General features: G+C 43.5%; 1 protein-coding gene across 1 annotated transcript in view; it reads left to right on the top strand.

The window, feature by feature from the left end:
* Window positions 1-5,075, top strand: part of LOC124041968 (phospholipid phosphatase-related protein type 5-like) — a 46,431-nt gene extending 41,356 nt beyond the window's left edge. Inside the window, exon 6 of the mRNA XM_046360183.1 lies at window positions 2,771-5,075. Coding sequence (XP_046216139.1) covers window positions 2,771-2,800 — 30 coding nt within the window. The 3' untranslated portion in view covers window positions 2,801-5,075. The remainder of the gene's footprint in view (window positions 1-2,770) is intronic.
* The last annotated feature ends 10,399 nt before the right edge of the window (window positions 5,076-15,474 follow it).

Raw genomic sequence — 15,474 nt, 5'->3', positions numbered from 1 at the left:
GGAAAAAGCATAATCTGAGAATGGCGCTCAGAGCCCAAATCAGCCAGAGAAATATCCACCATGTTGGGTAGTCAACATTAGTCATAAATAGCATTCTAAATATTCACTTACCTTTGATGACTGAGAACGAGGCTGCTGGCAGACCCCTTAGTCAAACAGCTCTCATCTGCCCCCCCTTCACAGGAGCAGCCTGAAACAATGTTCTAAAGACGGTTGACATCTAGTGGAAGCCTTAGGAAGTGCAAAATAACCCATATCCCATAACCCATATCCCACTGTGTATTCCATAGGGGTGAGTTCAAAAACTACAAACCTCAGATTTCCCACTTCCTTTTTGGACTTTTTACTCAGGTTTTTGCCTGCCATATGAGTTCTGTTATACTCACAGACGTAATTCAAACAGTTTTAGAAACGTCAGAGTGTTTTATATCCAATACTAATAATAATATGCATATATTAGCATCTGGGACTGAGTAGGAGGCAGTTTACTCTGGGCACACTTTTCATCCAAAAGTGAAAATGCTGCCCCCTATCCCAAAGAAGTTTTAACATCTGCTCGCTTAACCTGGAAGCCAGCTGCACCAATGTGCCTGAGGAAACACCGTTCAACTGACGACTGAGGTCAGCCTGCAGGTGCCCAGCCCACCACAAGGAGTCGCTAGAGCGCAATGAGCCAAGTAAAGCCCCCCTGGCCAAACCCTCCCCTAACCCAGATGACGCTGGATCAGTTGTGCGCCACCATGTAGTGACGCTGCAACACTGCAATGCAGTGCCTTAGACCGATGTGCCACTCGGGAGATTAATTGTTTTATTGTGTGAATTATTTGCCCTTTTTATGCATTTAAAAAAAAAATCCCCATTACATATGTCACCGGTAGTAAATATACCATTAATCCCCGTTATTTGGTTACATTCATTTCGTTTGATGCATGTATTAATTACAGTCATTTACCGTTCTCATTCTTGGAGTGGAAATATTGTTTGCAGAGTTCACAACCTGCTAGACTTGTGAGAAACATGTTTGGGTTTATTTCATAACCGTCATTTACGAGTTTTGTCAATTTCTTTCATTGTTCGTTTGGAGTGCTACATGTGAGCAATGTGCATGTGTCTGGTTTCTCTGTACTGATCATGTTGAAGGAGCGCTCACTCCTCAGCATGCATAGAAGTACTTGGCCTGCTGCGCAGAAATGCAGGAAATCTGGTTGTTTTTTTTACATCCATTCTGAATGATAGCATATTAAAACTAATACATCCTCACAGTGGGCTATTTGAAAATCTTTCCAACCATCTCCCCCTCGATAATCACCAATCCTCGATGTGAAATAGCAATGGAAGTTATTGGCCTGCTGTTGCATTGGCCTATAGGTTATAAGTTCCATGCTCTCATTTCTTTAGCCGCCAATGGAATCACGGTGTATCAATGTCTCCATATGGCAGAGGCTGGTGATCTCGCATTTTTTTATTAGTATTATTTGAATTCTTATAATTAACCACATTACAATGATTTTGAGAAGCTAAAACATTATTATTGAAATTAAGCTGTTCTAAAAAAAAATGCATTAATGAAAATCATAACTGGCATTCAGTACAGAAGAAATTGTATGATAAATTGTAAACTACCCCAGACTTGAAACTCGCGCTGCCTATAAAGTCTTTATAAAATAATTGCCTTACTTTTTCCATGGTCCCAGTTAGTCTATAGGCTACTTTGAAGAAAGGTAAAACTCATAATTCCTCATAATATGAAGTAAAACTTTCAGGTTTCAAACTATTAAGTATGTTTTAAAAATGCATACGGCCTCCAGCTCACATTGTAAAGTGGTGGGTGACACGTTAATATCCTGTTGCCGGCACTTGAATGGTGAATGGGAGGCGTGCTTCAATTACCACTTGAGAAATAAAATAGTAGCTCTTTTTAATCGTGCACCAAAACAGTTTTTAACACAGGATTGTATTTAGAATTGTTGAGAAATGAATGGGCTTATAAAAGCATATTGTACTCCAGCAGCAACCGGCTGAGTAGCAGCAGGAGAAATCCCGCTCAAGATAGGCTCTGTATGCTGTGTGGTAGTTGTGTTGGATAAATAAGATGCATGATGACTAACACAAATATACACAGGCCAAGTTAATTCCACTAAATGATGGTAATGAACCTACAGACAAATGAGCATGACGGTCAAATGTATTTCCATCGACTGGTATTTCCATCAATGATAAAAAAACATTATTTTGGCTTTTTTTTTCTCCTCGTCATTTTGGCCAGCAGCAGTTTTATTTATCGGCTTTAAATATGTTTTAATCAGCCAAAAGCCGGCAATTGCTTAACGGAAACCCTGGTGTGTGTCTTCGTGTGTGTCTACGTGTGTGCGTGTCTACATGTGTGGACAGCCAGCCCGACAGGCACCTCAGCTGGTCAAATAAAAGCAACCGACTCATTAGCTGATGGTTATGTAAGGGTTGCTACATCATTGAAGAAAGGTGGAGATGTTGGGGATGAAGATATAATTGGACCGATACTATGCTGCATCTTGTCAGATGTTTTTTTTAAACTTTGTAGTAAATTGACCAATAATATAAGCAATCTTCTTCTTCCGTTAAATCGAGACCGCAATTATCATCATGATACCAAGTAGCCTACTGTTTGATCTGTCTGAATCAGTATACTCTATAAGTGCTTCAGTATGGCATTTCTGGTCTAATCCTGGAATGTGTTTAATCATTGAAGATATCTCGCTGTTCTTTACATCTTTTCTTCTTTTCTCTTTAGAATCCTATTACTTTTGCCGAGGTTACATGACAATGAATGTGTCACATGACACACATTGTTTGGACGTGGTTGCTGCTCGCTTATCAGTCATCATGGTCGCCAGAGGGAGGGAGGGCCACACTGATCCTGATGTTGATGTGTATCTATACTAGGGTTGGGGATCAATTACATTTCAATTCAGGCATAAAACTGAAATTCCGATTCAACAATTTACTTCTCAATAAACTGAAAACCTTTTCAGTTTTTGAATTGTATATTTAAATAACTTCCAGAATTAACTGAGTGACTTTAATTATAATTGACCCCAACCCTGACCTATACAGTATGACACTATTTCCAATCAAACATTATGTTCACCCTGATCATTCCAAAGGAATTGGAGATATTTCTGTAGCTTTACCAGTTTATTTTATATTTTCCAACCAGTCAACATTTTCTCTCCTTCTTTCTTCTTCTTCATTCCTCTCTCTCTCCTGTTGCAGTTTGACGTTTATTGTCATGAATCTTTCCCTGGTGGCAGAAGTGAGTGATTTCCGCTAGATGGGCCAGCTGCAATGTAAAAATGGGCAATTTCGTAAAAATTCATTGAAACAAACATTTGCTCTTTGGTCTTAATTTAAGGTTAAGGTTAGGCATTAGGGTTAGCAGTGTGGTTAACATTATTGTTCAGTTCAGGTTTCAAATCAGACTGTTTGACTGTGCCAGCAAGTGAGCACTCTGCAGACCTGCCTCCAGAACACGAGTCATCCCAATAAAATGCCAAGCTGCTCTTCTGTCCTGCTGATTACTGGCGTTCATTGAATTCCACAAAAGTATTCCTTATTTTATATACTGTATCAAACAAACATAATACTGCTATATATGCACTTTTATTTCCTCAAAGATTAGGAATCCTGTAGCCCAACTGTGTAAACCTGTATTGTGTTTATTTCCTCAAAGATTAGGAATCCTGTAGCCCAACTGTGTAAACCTGTATTGTGTTTATTTCTTATTATGTCATATGTGTTGGCTTGACAGTATGATGTATGCATTGTAACCTGTGCAATCCAAACTGTATGTTGTCAGAGCCACTCTGTGGGTTTATTTCTGTTTAGATTTTCCCAACCTGAGAGAACGATGATCCAAAGATCACTGACATTTTAGTATATAGTCTTTACTGGTAGTTTTCAGAGGAATCCCTCTTGCGATTAGCTAGAAATACGTGGGTGTGCGACTGTGTACGTGTGCGAATGGATCCGTACATGTGTGTGCATGTGTACTGTATGTGTGCTTGGTAAACGTTTCAACATCATTTTCTCTTGTGGGTTGAAGGATGTTGCTTAGGGCTTGCCAGACAATCAACAACCATAATATTGCCACAGTCAGGCAACAGAGCTATTATGGAAATAAGATGGAAATTTAAAGATGTTTTTTTTAGAGGGTGTGTTTTTATTCCTCAGTTCTATTTTAATGTGTTGCGAAAGCATTGATCTTTTTGTACATTTTAAACATTTCATTAAATTGATATGCTATATATTTTGTGTATTGATTCATACTGTATGTTGATATGGCAGATACTTGTTTAGTACAATATGGAGTATTGTTTTAAACTCACAGGCCAGCAATGAGATTCATAGTTGATGCACGACTAGTCGTCAGTTTCCCGAATGCATTGTGGTTGTAGTTGTTTTTATACCACCACAGTTTGATGAAATCTCCTGTTGTATGTTCTTCTCCATGATGACATTTTTATACCCTTATACTGTACTGTTTACCTACATGTCTTACTGTATGTCCCCTCAATGTCTCATAGATATAATCTGAACATTGAGAGTGTTGGTATTCATGGGCCGTTAGAGGTTTCTATCCATGTACCGTTTGATTCTATGGTTTTTATGCGTTTAACATTTAATAAAATCATTCTTTGTCCTAGTTTTTCTAGAAATGTATGGGACATTTGAATGATTCTGGAGATGTTCACTGTTATATGATATATGAATTATTATATATCAAATCAAATGTATCATATTAAAGTTGGATTTGTGTATTGTTTTGATTTTAGTTTCTGAGTGTTGTTTTTTCCTTTGTACAGATTGTGTTACTATTCTAACCTCTATGACTCTTCTGTTTTGCTACTATTAACTTCTGTTTTGATATTGTCCCATTCTACCTGATCTTTGTTTATTGATCTTGTCACCATGAGTAACAGTAGCCCAGCAGCAGCACATCTTACACTGTAGAAACATGTAAAAGAACCAAACCGTGAGAAAGTTGCGGGGTGAAATGTATTTGAATATAATCTAAATAAATATGTTCTACTCAGGCATGTTTGTTGTGTTGAATATGTATCAGACTGGTGATGATGACAGAGCAAAACATATATTGGAAAAAAAAGATGTAGGGCCAACTACTGCACCACCCAAAAGGTTAGGCCAATTTAATTCACAACCAAATGGTTACTGGTATATGTGGGCTATACAGCAGAGGAACAAATGCCCTTGACAAAGAACATGTACAGTTACCTAAATTGAAACTACTGTGGATGTGGCTCATAATTGTGGTTTGGCATCCCATACTAGTTATACGGCATCCATATTAGGACTTCATATATCAAGCAAAACTATCTGATGACTTCCTAATATGGATTCCGTTAAAACAACTTTATATCTTGTATGTAAAATATAGGCCGACTACTCCAGATCATCTAGGACTACTGGAAAGAAAGTCAGTGGCATAGTAAATGGGTGTGTTCAATATTTCAAATTAATATTCAACGAGACATTTACTTTGCAGCTTTACACGATTTGTTACCATGGCAGCTCCGGTTTATATTGATTAGCTGTAATGAAGCTTCTTTTTATCTGCTCCTAGCAACTGACTGGGAGACATGTAGCATTTCCTTCACTGCTTCTCATCATGGGCTGCTGTGTCATGTTTGAAAAAGGGTATGATGGTTAGTGAGAAATATTTGACTGCTGCTTTAGTTGAATGCTAAAAGTTAAGTTAAATTTCTAATTATTGAACAGAATTATGTATTTTTTATACTTTATATTAACATTTTTGTATTTTTGTTAACACACATTGAGGAAGATAGGTTTTTGTGTGTTTGTTAGTGCTGAGCGATTAGTGCTTTTTGAAGTCCGTTCGGTTTCGGTTCACAGCTTTCGGTTTAGATTCTTTTTTTTTTTTACATGAAATGCACTATACATGTGAGTGGAATGCTGTACCAACACGGAATTATAAATTAATAGAAGTTTCATGATGGTAGTGACTGCCCATTACTGCCTATCACTTATTAACCATAATTTAGTCACATTACTTTGATAAAATATTTGATGTCTTTATTATTTCCTTCCAAGTCATCATCTCATCTCTATAGAGCTGCTGCATACTGTATGCTGTCTGACAAAATCACTATTTTAGTAGTTCTTCAAAGTAAATAAGGCATACTTTTATGACTACTTAATACCAACTATCAAGATCACTATCAAGATTTTGAGCTCGCGTAGCAACTGCTTTCTATCCCTGTCGATTGTGCGTTCTCTCTTCTCTCAGTCTCCTTGTCTTGCTCCGCACAGAACAGAGAAGTTTAAGCGTGCACGCAATGGATTATGGTAATTGTAGTTAGTTTAGTGCAGAAAATGAGTAAAATTATGTAGAATATTAACCTGTTGTAAACTACAACTCCCTACTACATCACACAGTTCAGGCTTGATCTGGTTTATCTCTACAGAAACTGCACATCGAGCTTACAGAAAAAAATAACAAAATGGAATTCAAATAATTTAACCAATGTCGGTCAATTAGTTGTTTAAAAAGTGAAACCTAACCAACATTTTGGATAATCGCTCAGCACTAGTGTGTATGTGTGTGTAAATGTGTGCATGCTTGCGTCTGCCTGTTTCTCTCTGTTTCTCCCTCTGCACAGAACAGTGAGCAGGGTTTTCTCTCAGGTGGTGGGTTTGGACTGGCGGCTCTGCTGCTGTTAGAGATCAGGCCAGGCCAAAGATGCTCCCAGCCCTGCTCTGCTCTCTTCTCTGTGTTCCTGTACAGATGTCTCCGTCTCCCTCAGAGCCTTCTGCTCTCATCTCCACCGCTAATGGACAGACTCTGGCTGCAGTCTTGTCAGTCGGCCAACACATCCTACTTTCATCTTTTCTCTTAGGTTTGCTCTTCGGATGGATATGTAGTGTGTGTGTGTGTGTGTGTGTGTGTGTGTGTGTGTGTGTGTGTGTGTGTGTGTGTGTGTGTGTGTGTGTGTGTGTGTGTGTGTGTGTGTGTGTGTGTGTGTGTGTGTGTGTGTGTGTGTGTGTGTGTGTGTGTGTTGTGTGGTCATGCAGTGTATGGCATATACAATATAATAGCCAATCGAAATGACAACTTTGACCGTATGACACATACATGACACACATATCCCTATGTAGGTAATTCTGCGTGGATATTCTAGTCTTCTCATTATAGTTTACTGAGGCTTTCTCTCCTATTATTCTCTGTCCATTAGTTCCTGCTGGTCTCCACTTTACAATGGAACTGTATCTAATCACATCAAAATGTACCGGTTATAGATAGGTCTATTTGATCAATTAAAACACAATACGAAACATTTAGAAAACATATTTCAATTGTGTTCCTCTTAATTTGCAAAACAATATATACATAACACAGTAGACCTAGGTTACACAGTAAGCCTAGGTTACACAGTACATCTATGTTACACAGTAGGCCTAGGTTACACAGTAAGCCTAGGTTACACAGTACATCTATGTTACACAGTAGGCCTAGGTTACACAGTAAGCCTAGGTTACACAGTAGACCTATGTTACACAGTAGGCCTAGGTTACACAGTAGGCCTAGGTTACACAGTAAGCCTATGTTACACAGTAGGCCTAGGTTACACAGTAAGCCTAGGTTACACAGTAGGCCTAGGTTATGCAGTAGACCAAGCCTACTAGGCATACTTGGGTTACTCATATAATAATAATGAATACATTTTTGAACTTGAATCTCAAAGCACATCAAAAGTAAAACAACAAACACTTTTTTTATTGAGTGTGTTTGAAGGTCTCAGTCAGCTTGGGATGAAGTTGATCCAGTTTGGACTGGAAAGGCAGTGTAGGTTCAGTGGAGGGGGCATTGATGGGGTAGCCAAGGAGAAACAACAGTGCACCGCACCTGCTTCTCTGAATGGTCAGTCACTCCACTGACGCTGCTGTTTTGGTACTGGTGCTCCATTGCCAGGAATGTAGCACCCAGCTTTGGTGATGCCACGGCTGCTGAAAAGCCACCACATCTTGGCAGCGGTTAGGAGCATTCCCTGAACAGTCCCTGGACTTACTCTGCTACCCCTGGACACAGCATGCAGTCCTTGGTGTACAGATTATTTTAATCCAAACAGCCAGCTAGCTAACTGCTAGCTAGCTATCAAGCCAAACGATAGATCCTGCAACTCTGACAGTCAAGACCACAGGACATACAGTAGTGATCAAATCCTAGAGCAGCCAAAACTCTAAAATCTGTTATAGCAAGTGCAGTGAAAGTATTATGTTTCTAGCTCCTTACAATGCAGTAAAATGACAAACAAGAACACAAATAAATCAAATGTACAAAAAGTACAACAAAAAAACAAGAAATCAAGAACATCTGGATTAATCCAATTAACGAAGCAAATAGGAACCCAACTATGTTGTTGTTAATTGTACAGTGTTTGTTCAGGTCATGTTGCCAGACCAGTGGTGGATGTATGACCATGTTGCCAGACCAGTGGTGGATGTATGACCATGTTGCCAGACCAGTGGTGGATGTATGACCATGTTGCCAGACCAGCGGTGGATGTATGACCATGTTGCCAGACCAGTGGTGGATGTATGACCATGTTGCCAGACCAGTGGTGGATGTATGACCATGTTGCCAGACCAGTGGTGGATGTATGACCATGTTGCCAGACCAGTGGTGGATGTATGACCATGTTGCCAGACCAGTGGTGGATGTATGACCATGTTGACAGAAAAGTGGTGGGTATAAAGATGGCGCCGATAGAGATGGTAGCTTTGCTTCAAGTCCTTAGGAAACTGCAGTATTTTTTTATGTATTATTTCTTACTTTGTTAGCCCAGAAAACCTTAAGTGTTATTACATATAGCCGAGAAGAACTATTGGATATCAGAGAGACGTCAATTTACCAGCACAACTAGCACTACGACCAGGAATACCACTTTCCCAAAGCGGATCCTTTGTCTGCACTTCCCAGGGCATTCGAACTGATTGCAGAGGCCGTCCCAAAACAACGCTTTCGGAGGTGAGGGTGCCAGAGCGGTCCTCTATTGAGGCTTCGGATGCGCGCACACCACCCACCACATCCGAGTATATTACTCGCTTATGTCCAGTCCCTAGTTAACGAATTCAACAAAATTAGGGCAAGAGTTGCTTTCCAAAGAGATATCCGGGATTGTAACATACTCGGTTTCACAGACACATGGCTAGCTGGGAACATGCTGTCGGAGTGCGTATAGCCAACAAGATTTTCAGTGCATCCGCCAACAGGTATAAACATCGCTCCGGTAAGAAGAAGGGCGGGTTGTATCATGATTAACGACTCATGGTGTAATTGTAACAACATACAAGAACTCAAGTTCTTTTGTTTACCTGACCTAGAATTCCCCACAATCAAATGCCGACCGTATTATTTCCCAAGGGAACTCTCCTCAGTTATCGTCACAGCTGTGTATATCCCCCTGCAAGCAGATACCAAGACAGCCATCAAGGAACTTCACTGGACTTTATGCAAATTGGAAACCATATGTCCTGAGGCTGCATTTATTGTAGCTGTGGATTTTAACAAAGCTAATCTGAGAACAAGGCTACCTAAATTATCGATATCGATGGCAGTACACGAGAGAGTACAATGCACTCCCCCGCCCTCCTTTTGGCAAATCTGACCATGACTCCATCTTGTTGCTCCCCTCCTATAGGCAGCAACTAAAACAGGAAGCGCCTATGCTTAGGTCTATCCAACGCTGGTCTGACCAATCGGATATGTTCCGGGTAGCCTCAGACAATAACATTGACGTATACGCTGACTCTGTGAGCGAGTTTATACGGAAGTGTATAAGAGATGTTGTACCCACTGTGACTATTAAAACCTTCCCTAACCAAAAACCGTGGATTGGTGGCAGCAAAACTGAAAGCACGTACCACTGCATTTAATCATGGCAAGGCGACTGGAAACATGACAGAATACAAACAGTGTAGTCATTCCCTCCATAAGGCAATCAAACAAGTACTGTAAGTATAGAGACAAAGTGGAGTCGCAATTCAACGGTTCAAACATGAGACATGTGTGGCAGGGTCTACAGACAATCATGAATTACAAAAAGAAAATCAGCCCCGTCGCAGACATGGACGTCTTGCTCCCAGACAAATTAAACAAAAAGAGATTGAAAATAAATATGGGTCCAGTGAGTGGTTGGGCTGGCTGGGGACACGGCGATTCAGACAGTTAACAGGCCTGTGCTAACAAGCTAACAGTTCGTAGGCTGGGGCCTAAACAAGCTAGCAGTGTCATGCAGGTGAAAGAGGACCCAAAAGCGACTTAACAGAAACAGAGTTTATTTAAGTCCAAACAGGGAATAACAGAAATCCTCTAGACTTGTAGAGGGGAAATAACTGGAGAAGCGGCCACAGACTGCAGGTCGCTTCGGGTAGGCGCAGGCCGTAGTCGACAGAGACACCTGCTCACACGCAGCATCTGATGAAGGCAAAAAAAACACGACAGGACAGGGCGATACACAATCACAGCAAAAACACGACAGGACAGGGCGAAACGCAATCACAGCATGGTGAATACAATACAAGGAACCGACGGGACAGGAACGGATCACAAAGGAATAAATAGGGACTCTAATCAGGGGAAAGGATCGGGAACAGGTGTGGGAAGACTAAATGATGATTAGGGGAATAGGAACAGCTGGGAGCAGGAACGGAACGATAGCGAGAGGAGAGAGAGGGAGGGGGAGAGAGAGGGATAGAAAAAGGGAACGAACCTAATAAGACCAGCAGGGGGAAACGAACAGAAGGAAAAGCAAAAAGACAAGATGATATAAGACAAAACATGACAGTACCCCCCCACTCACCGAGCGCCTCCTGGCGCTCTCGAGGAGGAACACTGGCGGCAACGGAGGAAATCATAGATCAAACGGTCCAGCACGTCCCGAGAAAGAACCCAACTCCTCTCCTCAGGACCGTAACGAAAAACGATAAAAAGGGAAACTAGGGTACTACTCTAAAAAAAAAATGAGAACTAGGGACAGACTGAGACACAGCAAGGGCAGGGACAAGAACAGGAGAGATGCGATGGCAGGGAACAGACTGAGACCCAGCAAGACCAGGAGCAGAAGCAGAAAAAAATTACCAGACTTCTTCTGCGCGCAGTCTGAACACGCAGCCACGAAACGGCGCGTGTCACGCTCCTGAGTCGGCCACCAAAAGCGCTGGCGAATAGACGCAAGAGTGCCTCGAACACCGGGATGACCAGCTAACTTGGCAGAGTGAGCCCACTGAAGAACAGCCAGACGAGTGGAAACAGGAACGAAAAGGAGGTTACTAGGACAAGCGCGCGGCGACGCAGTGTGCGTGAGTGCTTGCTTAACCTGTCTTTCAATTCCCCAGACTGTCAACCCGACAACACGCCCATAAGGAAGAATCCCCTCGAGATCAGTAGAAGCCACAGAAGAACTAAACAGACGGGATAAGGCATCAGGCTTGGTGTTCTTGCTACCCGGACGGTAAGAAATCACAAACTCGAAACGAGCGAAAAACAACGCCCAACGAGCTTGACGGGCATTAAGTCGTTTGGCAGAACGGATGTACTCAAGGTTCTTATGGTCTGTCCAAACGACAAAAGGAACGGTCGCCCCCTCCAACCACTGTCGCCATTCGCCTAGGGCTAAGCGGATGGCGAGCAGTTCACGGTTACCCACATCATAGTTGCGCTCAGATGGCGACAGGCGATGAGAAAAATAAGCGCAAGGATGAACCTTATCGTCAGACTGGAAGCGCTGGGATAGAATGGCTCCCACGCCTACCTCTGAAGCGTCAACCTCGACAATGAATTGTCTAGTGACGTCAGGAGTAACGAGGATAGGAGCGGACGTAAAACGTTCTTTTAGAAGATCAAAAGCTCCCTGGGCGGAACCGGACCACTTAAAACACGTCTTGACAGAAGTAAGAGCTGTGAGAGGGGCAGCAACTTGACCGAACTTACGAATGAAACGCCGATAGAAATTAGCGAAACCTAAAAAGCGCTGCAACTCGACACGTGACCTTGGAACGGGCCAATCACTGACAGCTTGGACCTTAGCGGAATCCATCTGAATGCCTTCAGCGGAAATAACGGAACCGAGAAAAGTAACGGAGGAGACATGAAAAGAGCACTTCTCAGCCTTTACGTAGAGACAATTCTCTAAAAGGCGCTGTAGAACACGTCGAACGTGCTGAACATGAATCTCGAGTGACGGAGAAAAAATCAGGATATCGTCAAGATAGACAAAAACAAAAATGTTCAGCATGTCTCTCAGAACATCATTAACTAATGCCTGAAAAACAGCTGGCGCATTGGCGAGACCGAACGGCAGAACCCGGTACTCAAAATGCCCTAACGGAGTGTTAAACGCCGTTTTCCACTCGTCCCCCTCTCTGATGCGCACGAGATGGTAAGCGTTACGAAGGTCCAACTTAGTAAAGCACCTGGCTCCCTGCAGAATCTCGAAGGCTGATGACATAAGGGGAAGCGGATAACGATTCTTAACCGTTATGTCATTCAGCCCTCGATAATCCACGCAGGGGCGCAGAGTACCGTCCTTCTTCTTAACAAAAAAGAACCCCGCCCCGGCCGGAGAAGAAGAAGGCACTATGGTACCGGCGTCAAGAGACACAGACAAATAATCCTCGAGAGCCTTACGTTCGGGAGCCGACAGAGAGTATAGTCTACCTCGAGGAGGAGTGGTCCCCGGAAGGAGATCAATACTACAATCATACGACCGGTGAGGAGGAAGGGAGTTGGCTCGGGACCGACTGAAGACCGTGCGCAGATCATGATATTCCTCCGGCACTCCTGTCAAATCGCCAGGTTCCTCCTGAGAAGTAGGGACAGAAGAAACGGGAGGGATGGCAGACATTAAACACTTCACATGACAAGAAACGTTCCAGGATAGGATAGAATTACTAGACCAATTAATAGAAGGATTATGACATACTAGCCAGGGATGACCCAAAACAACAGGTGTAAACGGTGAACGGAAAATCAAAAAAGAAATAGTCTCACTGTGGTTACCAGATACTGTGAGGGTTAAAGGTAGTGTCTCAAATTTGATACTGGGAAGATGACTACCATCTAAGGCAAACATGGGCGTAGGCTTGTCTAACGGTCTGAAAGGAATGTTATGTTTCCGAACCCATGCTTCGTCCATGAAACAACCCTCAGCCCCAGAGTCAATCAAGGCACTGCATGTAGCACCCGAACCGGTCCAGCGTAGATGGACCGACATAGTAGTACAAGATCTAGATGAAGAGACCTGAGTAGTAGCGCTCACCAGTAGCCCTCCGCTTACTGATGGGCTCTGGCCTCTTACTGGACATGAATTAACAAAATGTCCAGCAACTCCGCAATAGAGGCACAGGCGGTTGGTGATCCTCCGTTCCCTCTCCTTAGTCGAGATGCGAATCCCTCCCAGCTGCATGGGCTCAGTCTCAAAGCCAGAGGAGGGAGATGGTTGTGATGCGGAGCAGGGAAACACCGTTGATGCGAGCTCTCTTCCACGAGCCCGGTGACGAAGATCTACCCGTCGTTCTATGCGGATGGCGAGAGCAATCAAAGAGTCCACATCTGAAGGAACCTCCCGGGAGAGAATCTCATCCTTAACCACTGCGTGGAGTCCCTCCAGAAAACGAGCGAGCAGCGCCGGCTCGTTCCACTCACTAGAGGCAGCAAGAGTGCGAAACTCAATAGAATAATCCGTTATGGACCGTTCACCTTGGCATAATGAAGCCAGGGCCCTAGAAGCCTCCCTACCAAAAACTGAACGGTCAAAAACCCGAATCATCTCCTCTTTAAAGTTCTGGAACTTGTTAGAGCAATCAGCCCTTGCCTCCCAGATAGCTGTGCCCCATTCTCGAGCCCGGCCAGTAAGGAGTGAAATGACGTAAGCAACCCGAGCTCTCTCTCTAGAGTATGTGTTGGGTTGGAGAGAGAACACAATCTCACACTGCGTGAGAAAGGAGCGGCACTCAGTGGGCTGCCCGGAGTAGCAAGGTGGGTTATTAACCCTAGGTTCTGGAGACTCGGCAGGCCAGGAAGTAACAGGTGGCACGAGACGTAGACTCTGGAACTGTCCAGAGAGGTCGGAAACCTGAGCGGCCAGGTTCTCCACGGCATGGCGAGCAGCAGACAATTCCTGCTCGTGTCTGCCGAGCATAGCTCCTTGGATCTTGACGGCAGTGTAACGAGCGTCTGAAGTCGCTGGGTCCATTCCTTGGTCGGTTCCTTCTGTCATGCAGGTGAAAGAGGACCCAAAAGCGACTTAACAGAAACAGAGTTTATTTAAGTCCAAACAGGGAATAACAGAAATCCTCTAGACTTGTAGAGGGGAAATAACTGGAGAAGCGGCCACAGACTGCAGGTCGCTTCAGGTAGGCGCAGGCCGTAGTCGACAGAGACACCTGCTCACACGCAGCATCTGATGAAGGCAAAAAAAAACACGACAGGACAGGGCGATACACAATCACAGCAAAAACACGACAGGACAGGGCGAAACGCAATCACAGCATGGTGAATACAATACAAGGAACCGACGGGACAGGAACGGATCACAAAGGAATAAATAGGGACTCTAATCAGGGGAAAGGATCGGGAACAGGTGTGGGAAGACTAAATGATGATTAGGGGAATAGGAACAGCTGGGAGCAGGAACGGAACGATAGAGAGAGGAGAGAGAGGGAGGGGGAGAGAGAGGGATAGAAAAAGGGAACGAACCTAATAAGACCAGCAGGGGGAAACGAACAGAAGGAAAAGCAAAAAGACAAGATGATATAAGACAAAACATGACAAGCAGTTAGCAGACCGGGGCTAAACAAGCTAGCATTTAGTAGACCGGGGCAGGCTAGCAATTAGCAGGCCAGGTTAGCAAGCAGATAGCAGGGGCTAGAAAGTTAGCCTTTGGGGGACGTCGCAATGTTTTTGCCTCTTCATGTGGTGACGTCGATAGCCCGGTCATGGAATTAGTAGGGTTCCAAGTAGCTCTAGGTAGCTAGCAGGCCTAACTGGTTAGCATAATGGTCCTTCAGCGGGCGTCACGCGTGAGTCCTCGGGCAGATTATGTCGGTATTCCAGTCGTGGGGGATCTGTGGGGTTCCATGCCCCGTACCGGCTGTAGAAGGGGTCCGGATGCTAACAAGTCAGGTGCTCGTGTGTCTGTGTACCCACATGTGCTACCCTCCCCACCACATTGCGAGCTAAACATTTTTGTAGTCCCACTCTTGACAGTGGAGAGAAGGTTTTGACATTTTAGCGTTCATTTCTTACAATTCTACACAAATTTACTTTCGAAGACCTTAGATAGGCAGGGCAGGATGGATATAGGTCTGTAAAAGTTTGGGTCCAGCTTGTTCCCCCTTTGAACAGGGGTATGACTGCAGCTGCTTTCCAATCTTTGGGAATCTCAGACGACACGAAAG

This window comes from Oncorhynchus gorbuscha, linkage group LG08 (assembly GCF_021184085.1).
Source record: "Oncorhynchus gorbuscha isolate QuinsamMale2020 ecotype Even-year linkage group LG08, OgorEven_v1.0, whole genome shotgun sequence".
Taxonomy (NCBI): domain Eukaryota; kingdom Metazoa; phylum Chordata; class Actinopteri; order Salmoniformes; family Salmonidae; genus Oncorhynchus; species Oncorhynchus gorbuscha.
Note: the sequence above shows the minus strand (reverse complement) of the source record. Positions and strands in the feature narration are given on the sequence as shown.